The sequence below is a fragment of the Porites lutea genome, chromosome 1 (assembly GCF_958299795.1).
Source record: "Porites lutea chromosome 1, jaPorLute2.1, whole genome shotgun sequence".
Classification (NCBI taxonomy): Eukaryota; Metazoa; Cnidaria; class Anthozoa; order Scleractinia; family Poritidae; genus Porites; species Porites lutea.
The window spans coordinates 11,238,689-11,260,588 of NC_133201.1; the positions used below are offsets into that span (position 1 = coordinate 11,238,689).

Consider the following 21,900-nt stretch of genomic DNA (forward strand, 5'->3'; position numbering starts at 1 on the left):
GTAATAACAATAATAATAATGTTAATAACATTCCACTGAACGGTTTTCAGCACCAGTTTCTCAAGTGGTGTCGGAGGAAATTGATCACATCAACTGCATGCAGCCTTCTGGCTTCAAGATCTCTGCAGGAAAGTACAAGTCTTTCTATGCGGACGACCTCGAGACCATCAGATTGTTGTTGAAGAACCTTTCTGGGGAACTAGCTGGTTCTCACAACAAACAGACGATTATTTTGTTCAATTGGCTCCTTTTTATTTTTTAGTACAATGCCACGAAGTTAGCCCAACTCCTATTTTACAATTCTCTGCGCTAAATCAGTTTTATGCCCATTTTTATATCAGCCAGGAAACCAGCTGCTTAGTACAAACCGAACGCCGATGTAAGTTTAATCCGATTGGTTAAAACAGTCTCATTAGCATCAAACTATCGAAGATGATTGGCTGGAGCCCCTCCCCAGAGTTTTGGATATGTTGCAGTATTTTGAAACGATTTTACCTTTAGTGGAAAGCCTCTGATCTTCTTAACAAGATGAGGTGTATTTCATGGGTGGTTGCACTGCTGGAGGCCTGTGACTTCACCAACAATGGTCGCCATCTTGGCAGCCATCTTGTATTTCACCATGAATTAGAAATCAGGTTAAAACCGCGAGAAATGGTATTTTTTTTGTGCTTTATAAGAATAATAACACATAAATAAGCATTTTGCATGATTTTAGCCACAAGATTTACATTAATTATTGAACAAAGTTGAAAAAACATGTATTTTCAACCAAATCTGGCTTAACCACCCTATACTTATGACGTCATATCTTGTAGCCCTAGCAACTAACCATAACTAAACTTGTCTCAAAATTTGTGCGAGAGATAAACGAACAGCTACTGACAACGTCATTTTTTTATGTTTTATCCTCTAGGAAAAAACTCAGAAAAAACCTTATGAGGAGGGGGTGGCATCCATTCCCCCCCCCCCCCCCCCCCACCACCTTGTACCTTGTACGTCTCAGGGTTAAGTTCTTTGTCTGTAGCTTAGAGCGGTTTTCACTTGACTGTCGTAAAACCAAAACCAAAGTAAATACACTAGCCAACCAAAGGGCGTAGTAAAACCAAAACCAAAACCAAAACCAATCCCTTTCGACAGTCAAGTGAAAACCGCTCTAACATTGAACTGACTCTACCTAGAGCTTTGAAGTATGCTACTTGTTTCACCAAAATATGTGTATGATAATATGATGATAAACCATGCAAGACCTATATAACGCAGTTTCAGCTAAGGATTTGCCCATTTTTTATTTGAGATTATTCGCCCTAATTCAAACACCCCTTGAAGCCCCAAACATTCTTAGGATATTTTTTAACGCTTAAATGTACCGTTAATAAACCAAGTATTACTGCGCTTTTCATAAACCGCGAATTTTGAATTTCAAATGCCAACTGACGTTTGCGTTTTGGCTGCCGTCAATAATCTTAGCGGACCTCCTAGAAAACAGAAGTTTACTTTAACTGGTTCAAAAGGTCATGGTTTGTGATTTGTGATTGGTGGATTGCTATCCGTTTTGTGTGTTTCTGTGTTTGTTGCTTGTGATCGTAATTCTGATTGCGGCAGCGAAAAACGAAATTGTGAAGGCGGCTTTTGAACTTCAGAGTTCGCGTGTTTTTGAAAAGAGCAGTAACTTTGCGTAGTTGATTGTAGACTTGACATCTGTGAGTAGGGAACAAAAAGGTTCCAGATCCTTCTTTAACAATGAATGACGTTAGTGTTTGAGATAATTAACGGTTTTCCAAAAATTATGGAATAAGATTTTGTCAATAAATTCAACATGGCTTCATAATGACATCAAATTACGTCATGTGTCAATCAAGTTATGCCTAGATGTTGGAAATAAATAGCACATTATTCTGTGTTATTTTAGTGGCCCTTTTGTTTATGTAAATAATCATCATCATAAAACATCCTCAATAATATTAACAATACGCAATTATTATTCTTATTGTTATCGTTATTGTTATTGTTGTTGTTGTTGTTGTTGTCGATGAAGATACTTATTATTGGGTTTACTTGTCCTTCGACCACCTATTTCAAGTTTATTACAAAATGCGGCAGCTTATTTTATTACAAAGTGCGATAGCTTTTTCGTTAAAAAAGTCCGACCAGTGTTATTACAAAGGGCGACAATTTTATTACTATTACTATTATTAACTTTATTAAGTGCGACGGAATATGGAATCTGGAATCCGTGAAATTTGTGTTTGCGGAATCCGGAATCCCGATAACGATTTAAATCTAGAGTCCAGTACTAAATTGAATCCGGAATTCCCAGCATGGAATACAGACTGACGACAAAGTGACGGCGACAGCCCGCGTGACCGAGCGGTTAGAGCACTGGACTTGTAATTTGGAGGCCTCGAGTTCAAGTCCCGCTCTGATCGCTGGCTGGATTTCTTCTTGGTAGTTTCGAGTTCAAATTCTCGATCACGCTTGCAAATAGCCAGCTAGTTTGCCTCCGGTCAGTTGGGATTCTTAACCCTGTTATGTTTGGTTTGAATTATTTGTTTCAGGTATTTGCTCGTCCCCTCTAGTATTAGTGTTATAAATACTCCCAAAAGGTAAACAAAGGATTCCAAGTCTGTCTTCCATTACTTAATATGGGGCGAGGAAAAAATTTGAATATAACGACAAAAACCAAAAACGAAAGCCTTGCCTTCTAAGCGAACTTAGAATATAATAAGCAAGAACGCTCTTTTAAAAGCCTCAAGTCTATTTTCTTGGTGATTAGATAAGAAATGAAGTTGATTAGTTCTACACGAAACAGGGTTTCCTCGCAAAAAGTTTTTCACTTCCTTCTTTATCCACGGTCAAGTATTCTCCAGGATATTTACTTTTTATATCGTATTCGAAGATCATTGAGTAGGCGTGTATAAATACACGAAAATCAGTTCGTGAAAAATTACGTCATTGCCAGAAAGCAAAAACGTGGTGAGCATGGCCCGTCCAGGGCGTTAGGGATCTTAAGGTAACAGAAATCTTGCTAGCCCCAAGTAATAGCCGCCAAGTACTTGAAACTTGTTAACCCTCTCAGGTTTTTGATGCTGTGTCTTAACCTAAATAGGTCTCTTAGATATTCAGGTGAGATATCTGACGTCATTTGGACGTCATATTGTTGAATATATTGGGAAAAGCCAAATTCCTGCAGTTTTCCTCTCTAAGCGAAAAATACTTACATAGACCCGTGTCTAAGAAAATCAAAAAGTGAGCTAAAACATTTATGACCTTTAACAACAGTAGTGATATCATGATGAAGTCACTTATTATTAAGGAAAGATCTGGAATTATCTGCCATCTTGTATCTACCATTTTGCCAAAATGAAAATGCTATTTTATCATTTGTCAGAAATAGTTATTAAAATTAAATGGTAATTTTATTGCTAAATTAACTGTAATGCTATAATTTAAGAAAATAAAAATAGGAGAAAAACTTGTTATGGGAAAATTTCAGGAAAAGTCGCTAAGTTTGGTTGTCACAGCTCAAACGGTTTTAAAGTTATTCGATCATTTTCTTCTCTAAATATGGGAGCGAGCTCCAGAAGCCCTCCCGCGGTCTTAAAGTTAACACTCAAAGCACATCTTAGTCTGATCAATAAGTTGTCGAGGAGATTTCGTCCCAGCATTGTAATTGTTGTTGTTCCTGTTTTTATTGTTACCAGTATCCTTTTAACTATACGTCAAAATTCTTCGAAGAAAGTATTCAAAAGTACATTGAAACGAACTTATTACAATGGGTTGCTCAGTTGTGATGCAAATTGTATTAACTTTCTATATTCCTACTCCATTAAATCTATTCTAGGTAATCTTTTTCCTTTAAGATTAATGACAACAGTAACAAGGGGTAGAGTATCGTAAGTGTGCCCCTCTCCTCTTTAGTAACATTTCTTTATTGACAAAGTCGTACTAAACTGGAAAAAAAAAAAAAACTTAACAATTGTTCCTTGAGCCCGAATGAGCTCTGAGTCAATAACCCATGAGACCGAAGGCCGAATGGGCTATTGACTCAGAGGCCATGAGGGCGAAAGGAATAATCGTTTTGGTAAAATCCAACTAGTTGGTCAAAAATAACGAGAATAAAAAAATTTTAGTAGTTAAAGCTAGACTTTAATCCTTTTTTGCCGCCAAAAAGCCCCCGCTTTTCGCTACTAGTGGGTTATAACATATAGACCAGTAGTAGCTCAACCAATCAGAACGCAGCATTGATAATAGACCACTAGCTGGATTTTACTAAAATACGATATACAATACGATATAATACAATAGTATAAATAGTATACGAAACAATACCATGTAATTAATGCTGGCAATACAATGCAATACAGTTATGGTTCTCCTTTCGCTTCCCACATTCTTAACATTATCTACTGAAGGATTTTGATTTTGATTTTGATTTTTGATGGTGTAACTGTTACAGTGAAACCCTGCAATCTACTATCATATAAGAAGCCACTAAAATGACACTGTAGCATGCGTATCAGAGCTATTTCAAGCTACTTTCTCTACTTTTGTCACAAGCACTGTGCACTCGTAGTTGATGACCTCATCATCATTGACATTTTGAAAATGTTCATTGTCTAACTCGTTTATTCCCTCTTCAATTTGGTCATCGCTTAATTTCTGAAATAAACTTACAAAACGGCATCGATATCGTTCGTACAGCTTGGATTTCTTTATCCCCGCTGAAAAGGAGAACTCCTCCTCAGAAATTTTTCCATTTAAACCGATTTTTCTCAGCAATAGGTCGCTGAATTCGCTCTCTCGCTCAAAACATTGGCTAAGAAGCATTTTTGCACTTTTAAATGACGGGAGAGTGCTCTTGATGGCGTTGAATTGCAAGAAAAAACCACCGGGACGTAGACTACGGAGTATTCCCTCAAAAACAGCATCGGCGTTTACAAAATGATGTGCACTTATAGTAGCTATCACTCGGTCAAACCTCTCGCTTATTTGCGGATTCGAAAAAAATTCTTCAGCTGTTTTAAGAATAGAGTTAACCCCTTTCTTTTGTCGAGCAACTTCTTGCATTTCCGCACTGGGGTCAACACACCAAATAGGATTGTGAAGACCTGATAATTCAAAGAGATCTTTCGCAATGGCACCCGTTCCACTGCCAATGTCAGCGACCACGTGCTCTGGCTTTAAGTCCAAACATTTCATTAGGATGGGAATGTAACCTTGGTGAACTTCTTTGTAGAAGTAGTCATACTTGTCTGCAATATTGCGATAATGATCTGCAAAGAAGAGCGAGAGCCTTGATGAATAACAGTCCAGTGTCCGTGTCTGTCCCCTGTGATATGATTCTGTATTTCTTTCTGTTGAGTAACGTTAAATGTGTTGAAGATTTTTCGTAACTTACTGGATGTAGGGTTTTCTTTTTCTTTTTCCAGAACATTCTGTTACCCTACGTAAGGGAGGGCTCCGCCCCACGGTCCAATCCCTTACCCTGTTACATACCATTTTTGACAAATTACAGTGGAACCTCTCCTTTGAGACACCTCTATTCAAGTAACACCTCCATTCGGGGAACAAAAAATTTGGTCCCCGAAAAATGTTCACATAATCTCTGTATTTGTTACCTCTATTGAAGGGAAACCTCTATTCAGGGGGAAGGGCCAAACCCTGGTTTCACCTCTATTCAGGGGACACCTTAGCAATCAAAAAGTTACTGACGACAAAAATGTTGTGTGTTCACAAGTCACAATGGAGACAACGGCACTAATCTGGTGCTGGATAGCTTACTTTGAGTTTTGTGCAAGACGTAATTTTATGTGGCGGCGCGAGGGCGGGGGGTATTAAATTTTGCAATTGACCGGGAAATGTTTAAACGTTTGAAATAGAATTGCTTACACATAAGCAAGTCGTATGCTATGTGTCATAGATCTCGTCGTAATGCGTTCAACAGCATGAAACTGGATCACATGATGAAAAAAAAAATGCCAGTAGAAATCCACAGGCAGCAAACGGGCACGCTCAACTATGTTTCTGTTGGCATGGAGAAGAAGAGGACATGAAAATGCAAGTTCGTGTAGCCGATGCAGAAGAAAATGGTTTCTAATCAATTATGATTCGAACTTTCACGCTCTCGTATTCCCCACTTTCTTAGAGTCTAGCTAGAACAGGATTAATTAGACTTGAAGGAACTTTGGGTGCCTAAGGGACAGACAAAAAACCCCACAACATCCTACACGCTCATCTCTTTGAAAGGGCCTTGGCTATTTAAATCTAAACATCTAAAGAAGTACGCGGTAAACAGATTGGTATTACTGACTGAAATGATACTGTGTCTTGATAAACTAGGAAAAAGGAATTTCATGGAATTTTCATGAATTTTAATTAATTGTGGTTTCTATGGAAACCAACATAATTCCGGCTTAGCACTATATCTGAAAATGCTTGTATTGGTGACTACTACCAGGGTGCCAAATTTCATGCTTGTACTCTAAAAGTGCCGATTCAACCGAAATTTTGAGCTATGCCGCCGGACTATATGGCACAATCATGGAATTTCTGTCGCTGAGTCGTAGACGTTCCTCCGCGCGAAACGTCCCCAGAGGCGAAGTAGTGAGGAAAAACGGATGTTTTTGCAGACCAGCCATTATAGATAGTACCCCTCTCCCCCTTCGGGCTGTTATACCATAACACTTACGAAGTCGTTCGCGAGGCTACTAACAAAACACAAGCAACTGGTGGCAAGCCACCCGAAGGAAAAAAACAAACAAACAAACAACAACAAACAAAAACCTCTGCTCGCGGGGCAACAGTCTACGGAATCGTCTGTGTTTTAATTTTTGGATTATACGATGTAAGGTATCTTTTCTTACCCAATACATCGAATGGATTATTGTTTCTTTCGACATTAGTGTCTTTAAAGTCTTCTTTTTGCGAGTTCAACATCTTATCCATCGGTTGGTTTATCAATTCAGCCACTCCGTGCAATCTAAGGAAGAAAAGAGAATTTTTAAACAAAAAAAGCTTTTAGAAAGTATGGATAATGACATCACAAAGACTGATTATAAAGGGGAGAAAAAAAACACAGTAAGTCCTTTATACAACTGACATTTAGATCTACATTTCCAGATAAATCATCACATAAACTTGATCAGTGTATTTGTCCTCGGGGGTGCTACTCCTTTATGTAAGACATGTACAGTTGTGTGCCACCCCAAAGGGTATGGATTTAGCGCCGTTTCTTGTCTAACAACGGGTATAGACTTTGCACATTTAGATCTGGAATGGGGTATCGTTTTCGAGGGATTGTCGTATTAGTCGTTTGAATGCCAAATCATAAGAAAGTTAGGAGAAATGGATCTTAAGAAATATTTTTTGTTCGTGTCTAATCTAAATTATTTCACCTCCGACAGCCGGTCTGGGTTTTGGAAGTAAGGTCCTAAAACGGTCGTGGAAACTGACATTTCCTTGTCTAAAATAGGATCTTGATTTGGAGAACCGAGTGGCACACTCCTACTGAGATTTGCCAGAAGTAGCAAGTCAGTGGCACTTTTTTAACAGTGTAGGCGGTTTTGTTCTCGATCTGTTCACGTTCCTTTCACATTCCTATGTTGTACCGACTAATATGCATGGTATGTGAGGCAAGCCAACAAGGCCCTCGCGTGAATATGAATGGTCAGCTCTTTTCACGTTGCAAGGTCAGCTTTTTTCAAAGGGCTTACGCTGCGTATCGCTGCATGCGCAGAAGTTTGAGTAAGAAGAAGACCTGCAAGAAGAAAAGCAAGTGTTCGGAAAGGTGAGCCTAGATTTATTGCATATCCAAGTGATGGAACAATCATTAATACACATTCGATTCCGAAGCGCACGTAATTCAGGTCAACAAGTATTGCACTAAATGGGCGACTTTTCGATTCTCCTTGCTGGCCTGGAACCCGATTATTTACCCAGGAAGATAAAAGTACAGCCTGATCTCGGCTTAGCGCGGGACAAGTTTTCGGTAAGACACGAGGGCTAGCAAAGTTTAGAAAACGACGTAAATTATATAAAAGTTCATTCTGATTTCACTACTGCATGGTTTTTCAGGATTTTATATTTGTATACGCTTTCACTGTTTCATTTTTTGTATCGCATATCAACGGCCTTTGGTCATTGAACACGGATTGAATATTCGATTGAAAAGTAAGACTTTGTGAGAGACTGCATACCCGCATTACTTGTGTCATGCATTACTGTTTCAATGCATCTTTGCCGGCGAATAAAATACAAACGTCTTTTCTCGCTCCTTACCATTCGCAGGCTAATTGTATCTATTAAAGCAACCGCAAATGAAATTGTTGAATTAAATAATTATATGAGTCTTGTTTACTGTGTTGTTCCATAGTTAATTGAGTGGAATGGTTATGAAACCCGTCAGACTCCTTTGTTATATGTTTTTGTGGACCTGAAAGTGCACAACGTTCAAAAGAATTCCTATCATTTTGATTGTATTGACCAATAAAAACGTTGCATTAATTTATTCCGTAACAATTTGCCAACAGAAAACAAAGGATTGTGCACTTTCAGGGTGCTTCCAACATAAACTGCAGCACTGTTGTTTTTATCATTGATGTTTGCCGCTTTTCAGAACCAGTCTCCTCTAATAACTATGATCTAATAAATGAGCTAGTACTATTTCTCTCGATGTCTTTAGTATTTTACATAAGTATTCATGGGCGAAAAAAATAAAACCTGTGCAATCAAAACTTCACCCGAGCTATGGTGATGGAACAAGGAGTAAACTTGTAGGTGAATCAACTTGTAGGCAAATGGACTTGGACGTAATTGCTTCCTTCAAGTATGGAAGAATTTGTTCATTGTTCATTGATAAGATCACATGCAAAACTGACTTGCATTTTTGTGAACTGTGATGAAAACAAGAAAATCTTTGCGTGTTGTTTCCCTCTCCGCCTCTTCTCTCGAAGTCTACGTCTGTAGTGCAATATTAACGCTCTATATTTGCACGACTCAACCTAGTACTACAAACAAACGACAACGCTCGTCCAGCCGTAGTTCGTAGTCCGTAGTCTCCGTATCTTAAACTCCCTTATGTCCCCAGGGATAACGGGCTTTGCTCACCAAAAACAATTATGCAAATTTGCTATAAAGGGTCGATTGAATCTACCCATGGCTGATGATTAACTGAAACAGGAGATCACAATTCGCGCTTCATACGACTGAGTTGTTACTTTAATAGGAGTTCTTGGTAATCACTTACTTGCACTTGCCCGCATCCAAAACACTCGGCGTGGGAATCACGAGACCTTTAACTAAGACATTTCTTGACTTAATAAAGGTTTTCCAGATACGAACGCGCATGTGTTGGCTTTACTCGCGTGGAGACACACTTCAACAGTTACTTCTCAGGCGAAATAGTATTCAACGCATGGCTCTACTGTAAAAAACCCTGCTCCTTATTGATCGCACAACCATAATTATAAAAGGCGATAGCAAGAGAAATAACCATCACTCGAATGGGATAATCGAAGATCAAGAACCAAACCTTAACGAGAGCGGAGTTTATGTCTATTACTAAAGAGAAACTGATAATGAAACATAAACCCTCTGCAGACTCAGAAAATATTAAGAGAAGCTAAAGTTTTCCACCCGCGAAACTAAACTGCCGAAGCATTTTAATGACGGCCTAAAATCTATTCTTACGGGAGGAATGAAATTATTTACAATTATGTCGACCGAACAGTATACTCTATCACTGTGTAGTAGGCAGGAACCTTCGTAAGTTAACCGTAAGATTCTATGTTGCTAAAGTAATGCTTTGATTTATTTAACGTAAGATAATTGACTCTGTTGTGTTCTACAAACACATTTTTTTGTAACACAAGCTTCTTAATTCAGCCACAAAAGGGAAATTTTTGTAGTCGATTTTCATTGATAAAATCCGTTTGTAAGAACTAATACGTAGACACTGAAGTGAGTGTTATAACTTTTCATTTGACGTTTTACAGTACGGATTGCTAGGTAACAAGCGGGGTGAGATAATTTCATTTTTACATACATATACTAGCATCGTTTGAAACTAACGAATGATACTAATAATAAAAAAGTTTTGATGGTGTTATCATGATTTTGGTTAAAACAATTATGTCACACTCTGTCAAAGTTTATCTCAGTACCCAATCAATAATTGTAACTACAGTGTAGCTGCTAGCCCGGGCCAGGCCCGCGCGATAGGGTAAATTTTCGCCCTCTTTTGGGTCAGGTGACCAAGCCGTTAGTTTAAGTGGCATGATCGTTAGCTCGGCGGTCAGAATTACTTCGCTCCGTTGTTTAGTGATGGATTTTGGTTTTTCAGGACAAAATCTATAATAGGCTCAAAAGTTTTACGTCAACCTTGTCTACTTGGCAGTAAAACAACAGTCGTTTTCAGTGTTAGAATTCACCGCGTTTGAGTGTTTGTCTCAGTGTCCGTGTCTGTCCCCCGTGATATGTTTCTGTATTTCTTTCTGTTAAGTAACGTTAAATGTCTCGAAGATTTTTCGTAACTTACTAGATGCAGGGTTTTTTTTTCCAGAACATTCTGTTACCCTATATACGGGAAGGCTCCACCCAAAGGTCCGATCCCTTACCCTTTTATATACCATTTTTGACAAATTGCAGTGGAACCTTTCCTTTGAGACATCTCTATTCAAGTAACACCTCCATTCGGGGGACACAAAATTTGGTCCCGGAAAAATCTTCACACAATCTCTGTATTTGTTGCCTCTATTGAAGGGAAACCTCTATTCAGGGAGAAGGACCACTTTTTCTGGGTCCAAACCCGGGTTTCACCTATATTCGGGGGACACCTTAGCAATCAAAAAGTTAATGACGACAAAAATCGTCGTGTGTTCAGAAGTCACAATGGAGACAGATTGCAAAACATGAATTAACTCACTTAAATCGATGTCCTGCACCAAGAGAGGATAAAGGGGACAGAGAGGGCATCCCCCATACACACCCTATTCCATAGGTAATTCGTCTCGAGTTATTTTTAACAGCACAACTCTCAAGGGGGATTAGACAACAACCCATCACATAGCGCGAATGTGTTGCTCGTGGATGACCCACGCTCAGAGCCACGCGCCCTTCACGAATTGACGCAGAACAAAATGGCAGAAGACGCGGAGAGCGATATTGCTATTAGTCTTGTTGACGAAAACGACTACAGAGAGATTTCTGCTACAGCTGTGTCAGCGAAACGGAAATTAAAAAAGAATCGCCCTTCCTCTCTTGTATAGAGCTAACAGTACAGCAGGGAAATCCTTAACACACTGAATATTCTCTCAGGATCATTTATAATTTAACGTTTGAAGGGAGTAATTTCTGGTTTGATATTTATTCTTTTATTAGTCTTTCATTATTCAACAAAAATAACACTTGGCGTCCTACTTGCTTTATTGTACAAACGACCAATGTCGATAGATCGGCGAGATTTCTCATTTTATTAAAGCACGGAGGAGTTAAACTGATTTCATGGGTTGTCAAAGACTCCAGCGATTCCCTTTTCCCAGGTGAACGCCGACTCATTTCGCTTCAATATTCAGGAATGCTCTCGTCTCTTTACGCTTTTATTGCCTTCGCCCGAAATGTTTTGCACGGCGTTTAGTCATGCGAAACCTACACGAAAAATCCACGCAGCGCGCGAGGTAACTTTATCCCGATTCTAAAAATAACTCGAGACGAATTACCTATGATAGGGTGTGTAGGGGGGATGCCTTCTCTGTCCCCTTTATCCTCTCTTGTTGAAATGGAATTGCTTACACATAAACAAGTCGTATACTATGTGGCATAGATCTTGTCGCAATGCGTTCAACAGGATAAAACTGGATCGCATGATGAAAAGAAAAATGTCAGCAGAAATCCACCGGCAGCAAACGGACGTGCTCAACTATGTTTCTGTTGGCATGGAGAAGAAGAGGACATGAACTAAATGCTAGTTCGTGTAGCCGTTGCAGAAGAAAATGGTCACTAGTCAATCACCCCCTCCCCCTTCAAGCTGTTATGCCATAACACTTACGAAGTCGTTCGCGTGGCGACTAACAAAACACAAGCAACTGGTGGCAAGCCACCCGAAGGACCTTGTAGGAAAAAAACAAACAAACAACAACAAACAAAAACCTCTGCTCCCAGGGCAACAGCCTACGGAATCTTCTGTGCTTTAAGGTATCATCCAGGGTAAAAAAAATCATAATTTTTCTAAATTTGCAATTTTTAAACGATTAAATAGAGCTCATCAAGAGCTTTCTTTTAAAAAAATATTCTAGGAAAAAATATTTTTTCTGTGCAGACTAATGGAGTGCAAAAGTTATTTTCTATGCTAATTATTTTAATTGATCGTTGACAAGTCATGTCATACTTGATACGCGTGCCGCTGTTGAACCAAGCTAATCACTCAATTTGACAGAAATCGTGGTTTACAAGTATATTTTCACTGTTTTTCCCTGGACTTTGAAAGTGAATGCCTCCAAAGAAGAAAGAAGAGCTTGTCCGTTTTCGTCCTCGACTCCAAGACAAAAGAAGACGACAAAATCGTTTTGGCACCAAAGAGTGGGCTTCGAAATTAGCAGAGAGCGACAAGGGCTCCTACTATAATCCAGAAAAATTGCTAAAAATGACAAAGCTCCTGAAAAACCCATTGAAACTACCGCGGAATCGAGTTTCACGAGTTCGTTAACGAGCGGAGCGAGCTCAGTTTAGAGGGTCTCAATGGGGTGGTGGCTTTTAAGGTTATCGGCTAAAATTTTGGCTCTTTTACGGCTATCGGTTAATTTTTTCCAGTTACGGTTCAAAAACTTGAATATTAATTAACCTGTATTTTTTGTATCTTTAAAGCAAAATAAAGGTCTTAAGATCATCTCGGGATGAAATAAGCTTTTCTTTTGGAAAATTTTAACGTTTGATAGATTATACTTTTTAGAGAGTATTCCACTTCTAATATTATTTTACGCATAAAAATGTCAATAGTCAATTTAAAAATAATCTTTGTGGAAAAGCAAAGCACACACGCGAACGCCCAACTGAAGGCCGGGGCGCGACATTCATTACAACAGAAATGGCCGTTTTCACACTAGAGACGGATTATTCTTGTTAGACGGGTCATCCGTTGATGATTCGCGTCAGATAGGTAATACGTCTTAATTTGAAAATTGAATAGTTTGAATTTTGAATGAACAATCCGCCTGACTTTATCCGTCAATTTCGACGGACAGTCTGAAGATGGATTATCCCCTCCAGGTAGCCTGTGTGCGGCCGCCCAATCCCCTCAGAAAAAATCGGAGAAGAGTTTTCTGTCGCAAGGCGGCGACTGTAGACAAGCTAGTCTCAGACGGATAATCCATTTCTAGCTCTAGTGTGAAAACGGCCAATAACAAAATTCCCGTGTCCGGTGTTTTTAATGGTAGCGTACGACTGTACGGAACGACTGTCAGCCGTTGCCTTGTCCATAGGCCTCATTTTTTCGCCCGGCTAATGCGTTTCGGGTCACGTGGTCCGAGCGAGTTCGCCACCGAAATGCCTTGAAAAAGATGGCGTGGGAAGACGCCATACAGGGACTAAGCATGGCAATGTCTACCGTAGTGTCAGAGATAAAAAAGGAAATGTTGTTTATCGGCAAAGTGTTTTACAAACAGTGACATCTCTGTGTGTTGTTTCACTAGTGTTTCGAGGGCACGACCTTCTGAAAATCGCAAATATGAATTCCCAGCAAGAAGCCACACTTTCGCTATGGAAAAAAATTAGTTCCCCGAGAGAGCTGTGGAAGTGGAGCCTAGGTCTTGGTTAACTCCTAAAAGGCGCTTGGCCTAACGTGCGTACGGAGTCACACTAACCGGGAAATAAAAAACGCAACCATAAGTGTCATAAGTGAGCTTACTACCTTCCTTAAAAGTAGCAAATCTAGGGAACAATTTCTTCCACGGTTAACTCTTTTTTACCCTATTTACGGCTAACGGTTAAGATTTTTCAATTTTTACGGCTATCGACTAAATTTTTGGCCGTTTTACGCCTATCGGTTAACCCCACTGAGACCCTCTTTTTAGGTCGCGAAGCAGCCAAGCGAGAGATGAAGTCAAGAGAGGTACCGCGCCATATAAAAACCGGACGAAGTACTGTTTTCAAAGTCTATTGTAGCGGGAAAGAAGCTTCCAGAAAAACTCCAAGAAGTGGTGTGTTGTCGATTTTTCCAGGAAAGTGTCGAACTTTTAAAAAATGTATTGAGTAAAAGTGGGCTTGGCTCAACTTGGCTTGTCCGGTGCGAAAATGAAAACTGCCCGTTGCAAATAACTAAATGAATGAAGCTTTCTCGACAACAGAAAGGATCGAACAGAGCAGAGCCTTCGAAATAAATTGTTCATCTGTTTCAACCTTTCCTGCTGTGTCACCATTGTTGTCCTTTCTCTGGTATGTATCAACATTGACAGCTTTGGTGTTATAATCTGTATAATCTTATCACCAGCCAAATATTTTTCCACTATTTTTTCGAAATGAAAATCAGGGCAAGTTGAGGGTACGTTTTAAACTTCAAGTCGGCAACCCGTGAACCAATTTGGCTGAAATCTGGCCAACTTACTGTCAGATAGTTTTTCTAAAAAGCCGTGTCTGCGAATTTTGATTTGTTTTTTCGTTTTAGAGTAAGAGTATTTTTTTTTTCACTGGTAGTGCTAATGATTTGCTATCCCTAACTTCACGTGCTTATAACAACATAACAAACGCACTTGATCGGACAAAAATCTGAGACACGGTTTTTGAGTCAAACGTGTTAAGAAGCGAATGCGTTCTTAATTGGCTTCTTCCGTTAATTTTTGGCTGGACTGGACTTAAATTTACAGTGACACCCACTTTCACAAAAAGCTTCTCATTTCTAAATCGGGTTAATATGTTGATTTTCTAAAACAAATAAGCAATAATCTGGAACTATTAAGCTTTCACAAGAGACTATAAAGGGGACAGAGAGGGCATCCCCCATATACACCCTATTCCATAGGTAATTCGTCTCGAGTTATTTTTAACACCACAGATTTCAAGGGGGATTAGACAACGGCCAATCACATAGCACGAATGTGTTCCGCGTGGATGACCCACGCTGAGAGCCACGCGTCCTTCACGAAATGACGCAGAACAAAATGGGGGAAGACGCGGAGAGCGATTTTGCTATTCCTTTTGTCGACGAAAACGACTACAGCGAGATTTCTGCGAAAGATGTGTCAGCGAAACCGAAATTTAAAAAGAATCGCCCTTCCTCTCTTGTATAGAGCTAACAGTAGAGCAGGGAAATCCTTAACACACTGAATATTCTCTCAGGATCATTTATAATTTACAGTTTGAAGAGAGCAATTTCTGGTTTGATGTTTATTTTTTTCAGTCTTTATAGCGATTATTCCTACCCACTTACTTTGTCAATTGTAGGCGAACCCTCCTAAAGCTGAATTTCAAGGGACCATATTCAAGCTCAGAAAGAGAAATAAAATTTCGTCGTTGCTTATTTACGTCCTCCGTAAAACGCGAAATTAGGCATTTTCACGTCGTAGTCGTGCAAAAACGGGAAAGAAATGAACAAAAAGGTGTGTTGCACGTGCGAAGTTGTTGTTTTGCTAATTAAACCTATTGTTTTTCGACGTTCTAGTTGTCGTCCGCGTCGTTGGATCTTAAACTCCCTAAATTGTACAAACGACCGGTTTCAATAGACCGGCGAAATTTCTCATTTTATTAAAGCACTGAGGTTACGACAACTTCGAGTTAAACTGATTTCACGGGTTGTCAAAGAGTCCAGCGATTCCTTTTTCCCAGGTGAGCGCCGACTCATTTCGCTTCAATATTCAGGAATGCTCTCGATCTTTTTACGCTTTTATTGCCTTTCGCCCGACATGTTTTGCACGGCGTTTGGTCATGCGAAACCTCCACGAAACATCCACGCCTCGCGCGAGGTAACTTTATCCCGATTCTAAAAATAACTCGAGACGAATTACCTATGGAATAGGGTGTATATGGGGGATGCCCTCTCTGTCCCCTTTATAGTCTCTTGGCTTTCAGAAAATGTACGGTTTATGGGGGTATTTGTTAAAAGCAAAAGCGCTAGCGCCGATCAACGCGAGGAGGGTGCTTGAGGGTGGATGATGCCTTAATTTTTGGATTATATGATCAGTGTAAGGTGTCTTTTCTTACCCGATACATCGAATGGATCATTGTTTCTTTCGCCATCAGCGTCTTTAAAGTCTTCTTTTTGCGACTTCAACAGCTGATCCACCGGTTGGTTTATCAATTCAGTCACTCCGAGCAATTTAAGGAAGAAAAGAGAATTTTGAAACAAAAAAAGCCTTACGAAAGTATGGTTAATGACATCACAAAGACTGATTATATAGGGTAGAAAAAAAAAAGACAATAAGTCCTTTATACAACTGACATTTACACCTACATTTCCAGAGAAATTATCGGATAAACTTGATCTTTGCATTGGTCCACAAACGTGTCACATCCTCTGGGGTGGTACTCCTTTATGTAAGACATGTACAGTTGTGTGCCACCCCAAAGGGTATGGATTTTGCGCCGTTTCTTGTCTAACAACGGGTATGGACTTTGCACATTTAGATCTGGAATGGGGTATGGTTTTCGAGGGATTGTCGTATTAGTCGTTTCAATGCCAAATCATAAGAAATTTAGGAGAAATGGATCTTAAAAAATATTTTTTTGTTCGCGTCTGATCTAAATTATTTCTGTATCACCTCCGAAAGACGGTCTAGGTTTTGGAATTAAGATTCTAAAACGGGTGTGGAAAATGACATTTCTTGGTCTAAAAAAGGATCTTAATTTGGAGAAACGAGTGGCACAGTCCTACTGAGATTTGCTAGAAGTAGCTACCCCCCCTCCCCCCATTTGCTAGAATAGCTACCGCCCCTCCCTCCCCCAAACCCGGAAGGTCACATCAATATATATTCGTGACGTGATATGATTTCAGAGTTGTGGTATCGCGCCACACATATGTTAAAAGGTTAGTCACGCAAACCTTAACTAAAAAAAAAAACCTTGGGGTTAATTTATTCAGATGAAAAATTATAGATGTAAGTTGAAGCACGATGTTTTGCTCCTGTGATTAAAGGGCTAATTTAAGTTGAACATTTCACCACTAAATGATTTTTGCGTAAATAAAATTTATATTGCACTTACAGTGGCTGAAGAATAAGTCAACTGAAAACTTAAATTAATATTACAAATAAAGGTTATTACACACTTCAATTTGGGTTGAAGAGACGGGCAAATATATATTTGCGGGCGACGAAGGAACCCGCCACCTATTCTTGGTCAGCGACACTTTTTTAGCCGTTTTTGTTCTCGATCCGGGGAGCTTACCATTTGACAGAAAATTTCGGAAATTCCGGCTGGAAGGTAAATGGTAAGGTCACTTTTCGGAATTTCTAACCGAAAATTGTGGAGTACGTTTTGAGGTAGTCCTTTCATTCCGGCTGGTACGAACCAAACGGAATGTTACTTACCATTAACCAATTTCTCGGTTCCTTCTCGGTTCTAGACTCACGCTTCAAAATTCGCCTTTTTTGGAATCAAACCGTAAAGCTAAGGATGTGGCATTTCTACAGTAAACTGGTAAATCGCTTACCACTATGCTTTCGACACCCGGCCCAACCGGATTTTTCTGTCAAATGGTAAGCACCCCTGTTCACATTCCGTTCACATTCCTATGTTGTAACGACTAATATGCATGGTATGTGAGGCAAGCCAACAAGGCTCTGATGTCAAGTTCAAGGTCCTCTCGTGAATATGAATAGTCGCTCTTTTCACGATGCAAGGTCAGCTTTTTTCAAGGTGTTGACGCTGCGTATCGCTGCATGAGGCGAACTTTGAGACCTACAAGAAGAAAAGCGAGTATTCGGAAATGTGAGCTTAGATTTATTGCACATCAAGTGATTTAACAATCATTAATACACATTCGTTTCCGAAGCACACGTAATTCAGGTAAACAAGTATTACACTAAATGGGCGACTTTTCGATTCTCCTTGCTGGCCTGGAATCCGATTATTTACCCTGGAAGATAAAAGTAGAGCCTGATCTCGGCTTAGCGCGGGACAAGTTTTCGGTGAGACGCGAGGGCTAGCAAAGTTTAGAAATCGATGTAAATTTTTCGTCAGTTCGGATTTCCTAGCTGAAAGGGTAGTGATCCGAAAATTATAGGGATCAAAACTTACTTTTTCGAAAATTTCAGCCAGAAAAAAGGCTCCCGAAAGTTCTAGGTGACCTTTTTAGAGTAAAAATCAAAGGGCCTCAGGACTTTTGTAAAAATATAAGGCCCGGTGGGAATGCCGAATGGCAAAACGGTAAATTTATAAAATCGAATAACCTCATCCTTAGACCAGGAAAAGCATGAAAACTCTTGGTCTGGGGGAAAAATGTCAATATGATGATAACCAGATTTGATATTTAAGGAAAATAGCCAATTCTTGGAACATTCGACAAAGGAATAAAGCATGGTTTTGGCGTCCTCCAATTTAATCTTGGATTTCTTGACAAATTGATTTGGATATCGTAAGTCTAATATGAGTCTTTTCTTACCATTAGCCTGAATGGAAACTGATAGGGGGTTCACCACAGTAGCGGCACACCCACATTCAACCACTGAGCGTGCTATAATAACCCTTTGTGTCGTTTACCATTTAACTGCTAACGGACAACCCAAGAACGTTGTTCTCTCCAACCACATCCGATCAGATTTAGACAGGCTACGCAGTTATGAAACAACCTAATGCACTGGTGGTGATTGCCGGGGATTTTAACCCTACTTCGACGGGCCTCAAATTAAAGGACTTGGCGCAATTTAAACAAATCGTAAAATTTAACACCAGAGATACAGGAACCCTGGACTGGTTTCTTACGAATAGGTCTGCTATTTTTCAATTGTTTTCAACTACCTAATTAAGATAGCAAGGAGTCATGGAAGGGTTTGCGCGCAGCCGGCTCGTGGCGCGAATTTCGAAAAAACTTGATCCACGCCAGTACGCAAGGGAGGGGCACTCAACCACGGACGCCTTGATTTATATCCTACAGGCGATTCACGAGGCAACTGATCGTGTGAATTGTGGGGCTAGAATGTTCTTTGCCGATTACTCAAAGGGTTTTGACCTGATTGACCATTCAATTCTTCTCAGGGAGTTGGCGTTTTTCGATATAGACACTGTCTTAATTAACTGGATTAGGGTCCTCCTGACTGGGAGATCGCAAGCTGTAAGGATTGAAAACTCTCTGTCTGACTGGAAGTAACCCAAGGGAGGTATCCCGCAAGGGACGAAACTGGTTGTGATTTTGTTTGCTGTGATGACCAACAATCTCTTGCGTGACTGGCATTTGAGGATTAAATTCGTTGATGATACCACGGCATTAGAAATCCTGCCAAGGAATGGTATTAGCTTGCTAAATGTAGCTGTCAATAACATTCACTAGTTTCTATCGAACATAATGTGAAATTAATTCGAAAAAGTGCAAAGAAATATTGATTAACTTCATGCAAAATGATAATTTTACTACAAGACCAATTGTCCTGGGTAACAACACAGTTAAATGTGTAACAACTTATAATTTACTCGGTATTATTATCAGTAATGACTTAAAGTGGAACAAGTATATTGATTACATATCGAAAAAAGCTTCGAAACGCCTGTATTCCTGTATTCCCTGAGGATTCTTAAAAAAAGTGGGTGTTAATAGGGAGGGACTTCGCAAAGTTTAGTTGACAACAATAAGACCTGTACTAGAATATGTCGTGTAGGTCTGGCAAGATATTCCTGAATTTCTTTCGCTGGAGTCAATTCAAAAAAGGGCACTATATATTATCTATCCATGCCATAGTTACTTAGATGTCCTTAATAACCAACCTTAGCTGTAAATAAATTCAGAAGATGACTCAAAATGACCACTCCATTAACTTCCTCGATCAAGCCGAGAACAGCAACTAGTGGTCATAATTATAACTTGCGGGCCAGCGACAACAAATAGAAATATTGTTTACGCTGATAGGAGTTGTTGCCGGACCCAGCGTTCGGGTTCCTTTATTTCATTCGCTAGTAAATATGTGAATATGTAAATAATTATTTAAGATATTTTTATTGTTCTATAATGGTAGTAGTGTCAATTATTTATTGATTGTTAATTTATAGCCCTTTAATTCAGTTAATTCTGCATTGTGACAAAAAAACGGTATATTTATTTTCATTTATTTTTAAGATCAGAAATAATAGCTTGCTCCATAATTTCACTATGCTTAATGGCAGATCGATTATTGCCAAAGCTCGCTGTGGGTGGAGTGTAAATAAAGGGGATTTTATACCCATCGACAATACTACCGCGAATGAAACTAGAAGTACCTATATGCTCCCAAAAGGCTACATTACGCTTAAGAGTACATCTAACCTTAACAATAGGCACTCCTCATGATATTCGGGACTCATTACATCACTAGATAAATCAGCCGCATAAACAAAGTTCTCGACAAGTTCCACTGGATCAAAGTCACTGCAAAGTCATTTAAACTTGTAACTAAATTCACTAAATTATACTCATCTTTTCCGAATCTCTGAAATGCAACTTTGTATTTGTCGTCAGTTTGCGACCTTGCTGCTTGAAGGGACTGCAACGGTTCCTTTAAGGCAGCTGGGGCAGGAGGTTGAATTTGCCCAATGACCTCTCTGACCACAACTGAAGCACTTGTCCGAAGGTTGAGGTCGACGCTGGCGAAAGGACTGCCCAGGAAAAGGCTGCTGATTAACGGTAAGAGTATTGGAAGGCCCAGCAGAAGAAACTTCATCCGATGGCTGACGGGTACTTTTATAGTTAGGTCGGGCAGACGAATTCCTACGCTTCTTCTCGCGGATCTTGGCCAATGCCCGTCTTTCGGCAGAAGCCTCTTTTCATCCCCAGAATCCTCCGCCAACTCATCTGATTCGTACCCTTGAACGCCTGTTCGGCCCGCGGGACTCTTCACTCCGCCCCCGCCCATCGCGCATAATGTATATTGTTCTCGGGACATTTCGTTCCAGTTCAACAAAGATTGTAGATCAAGCGTTATTATGTGTAGACGTTATGAAAGCGCTTCAACGATTGGTTGCCTTGAATGCACTCGGATGCTCATTAATATGAAGTAGGTGGCAAACTACAAAGAAGGCAGTTCGCTATCGTTTCTCCTTTAACTTGCAAATCGCACATATGCGCATATTTAGCAGCGAACATTTTAAAAGCTCACTTTTGCTGTATTGTATGGGCTGTTTATTTGGTAAAATAGTTAACAGCCAATTTGCATAAACACTCCATTGACAGATGACTGAATTTAGTTTATAACAAAGGAGTTTAGCTACTCTATGTTTATTCATTGTTATTCATTGTTATACTGTAAGACAAAGACTTGACTCTGAACACGCGCGAATTTTGAACGCGGCTTTTTAATGGTAATAGTCTACAACTTCTTCTGCTAAAATTTAGACGAAAAAGCGGTCAATGTGTAGGGGAGATGTGCATCTTCGATAATCCGTTGTTTTGTACGGAGTTTTCGCTTATTTCGACAAAAAAATCCAAACTGAATTTTAATGTGGTCTTATCACTCATACTAGAACCACCGAAAAACAGAGTTTTAAAAGCGAAAAGTCTACAAGTTAATTTCGTTGAATTTTCGTTTTTTTACGTAACGTTCAAGATTTTTAGCCCTTTTATTAAAAAAAAGCCGCTGTTTAACCTAAAAAAGGTAGACTATGAGTATTTTAAAATGGCGATTTTAGTGAATGATCTTCGCCAAATTCCTTCATTTTCTCTCTTATTCTAGCATTTTCGTGGGGCGTTCATGATTGAATAGCCCGCCACGGGAGCTCATTATTATGCGTAAATGT

The 21,900-nt window shown here is 39.6% G+C and overlaps 1 protein-coding gene across 1 annotated transcript; it reads right to left on the bottom strand.

The window, feature by feature from the left end:
* Nucleotides 1-4,527: 4,527 nt before the first annotated feature.
* LOC140948301 (uncharacterized) lies at nucleotides 4,528-21,020 on the bottom strand. The gene is made up of 4 exons (XM_073397567.1): nucleotides 20,581-21,020; nucleotides 20,435-20,536; nucleotides 6,864-6,979; nucleotides 4,528-5,354 (listed from the first exon to the last, which is right to left on the bottom strand). Exons 1-4 carry the CDS (start codon nucleotides 21,018-21,020, stop codon nucleotides 4,528-4,530), a joined length of 1,485 nt encoding a protein of 494 aa, XP_073253668.1.
* Nucleotides 21,021-21,900: the final 880 nt, after the last annotated feature.

Coding starts and splice junctions, on each gene's coding strand:
- LOC140948301 (XM_073397567.1), bottom strand. CDS start 21,020: ATGGGCGGGGGCGGAGTGAAGAGTCCCGCGGGCCGAACAGGCGTTCAA. Junction 6,980..20,434: donor GAGGAGTGCCTATTGTTAAG/GTTAGATGTACT, acceptor TTTCTTCCTTAG/ATTGCACGGAGTGGCTGAAT. Junction 5,355..6,863: donor TAATCCATTCGATGTATTGG/GTAAGAAAAGAT, acceptor GTTACTCAACAG/AAAGAAATACAGAATCATAT.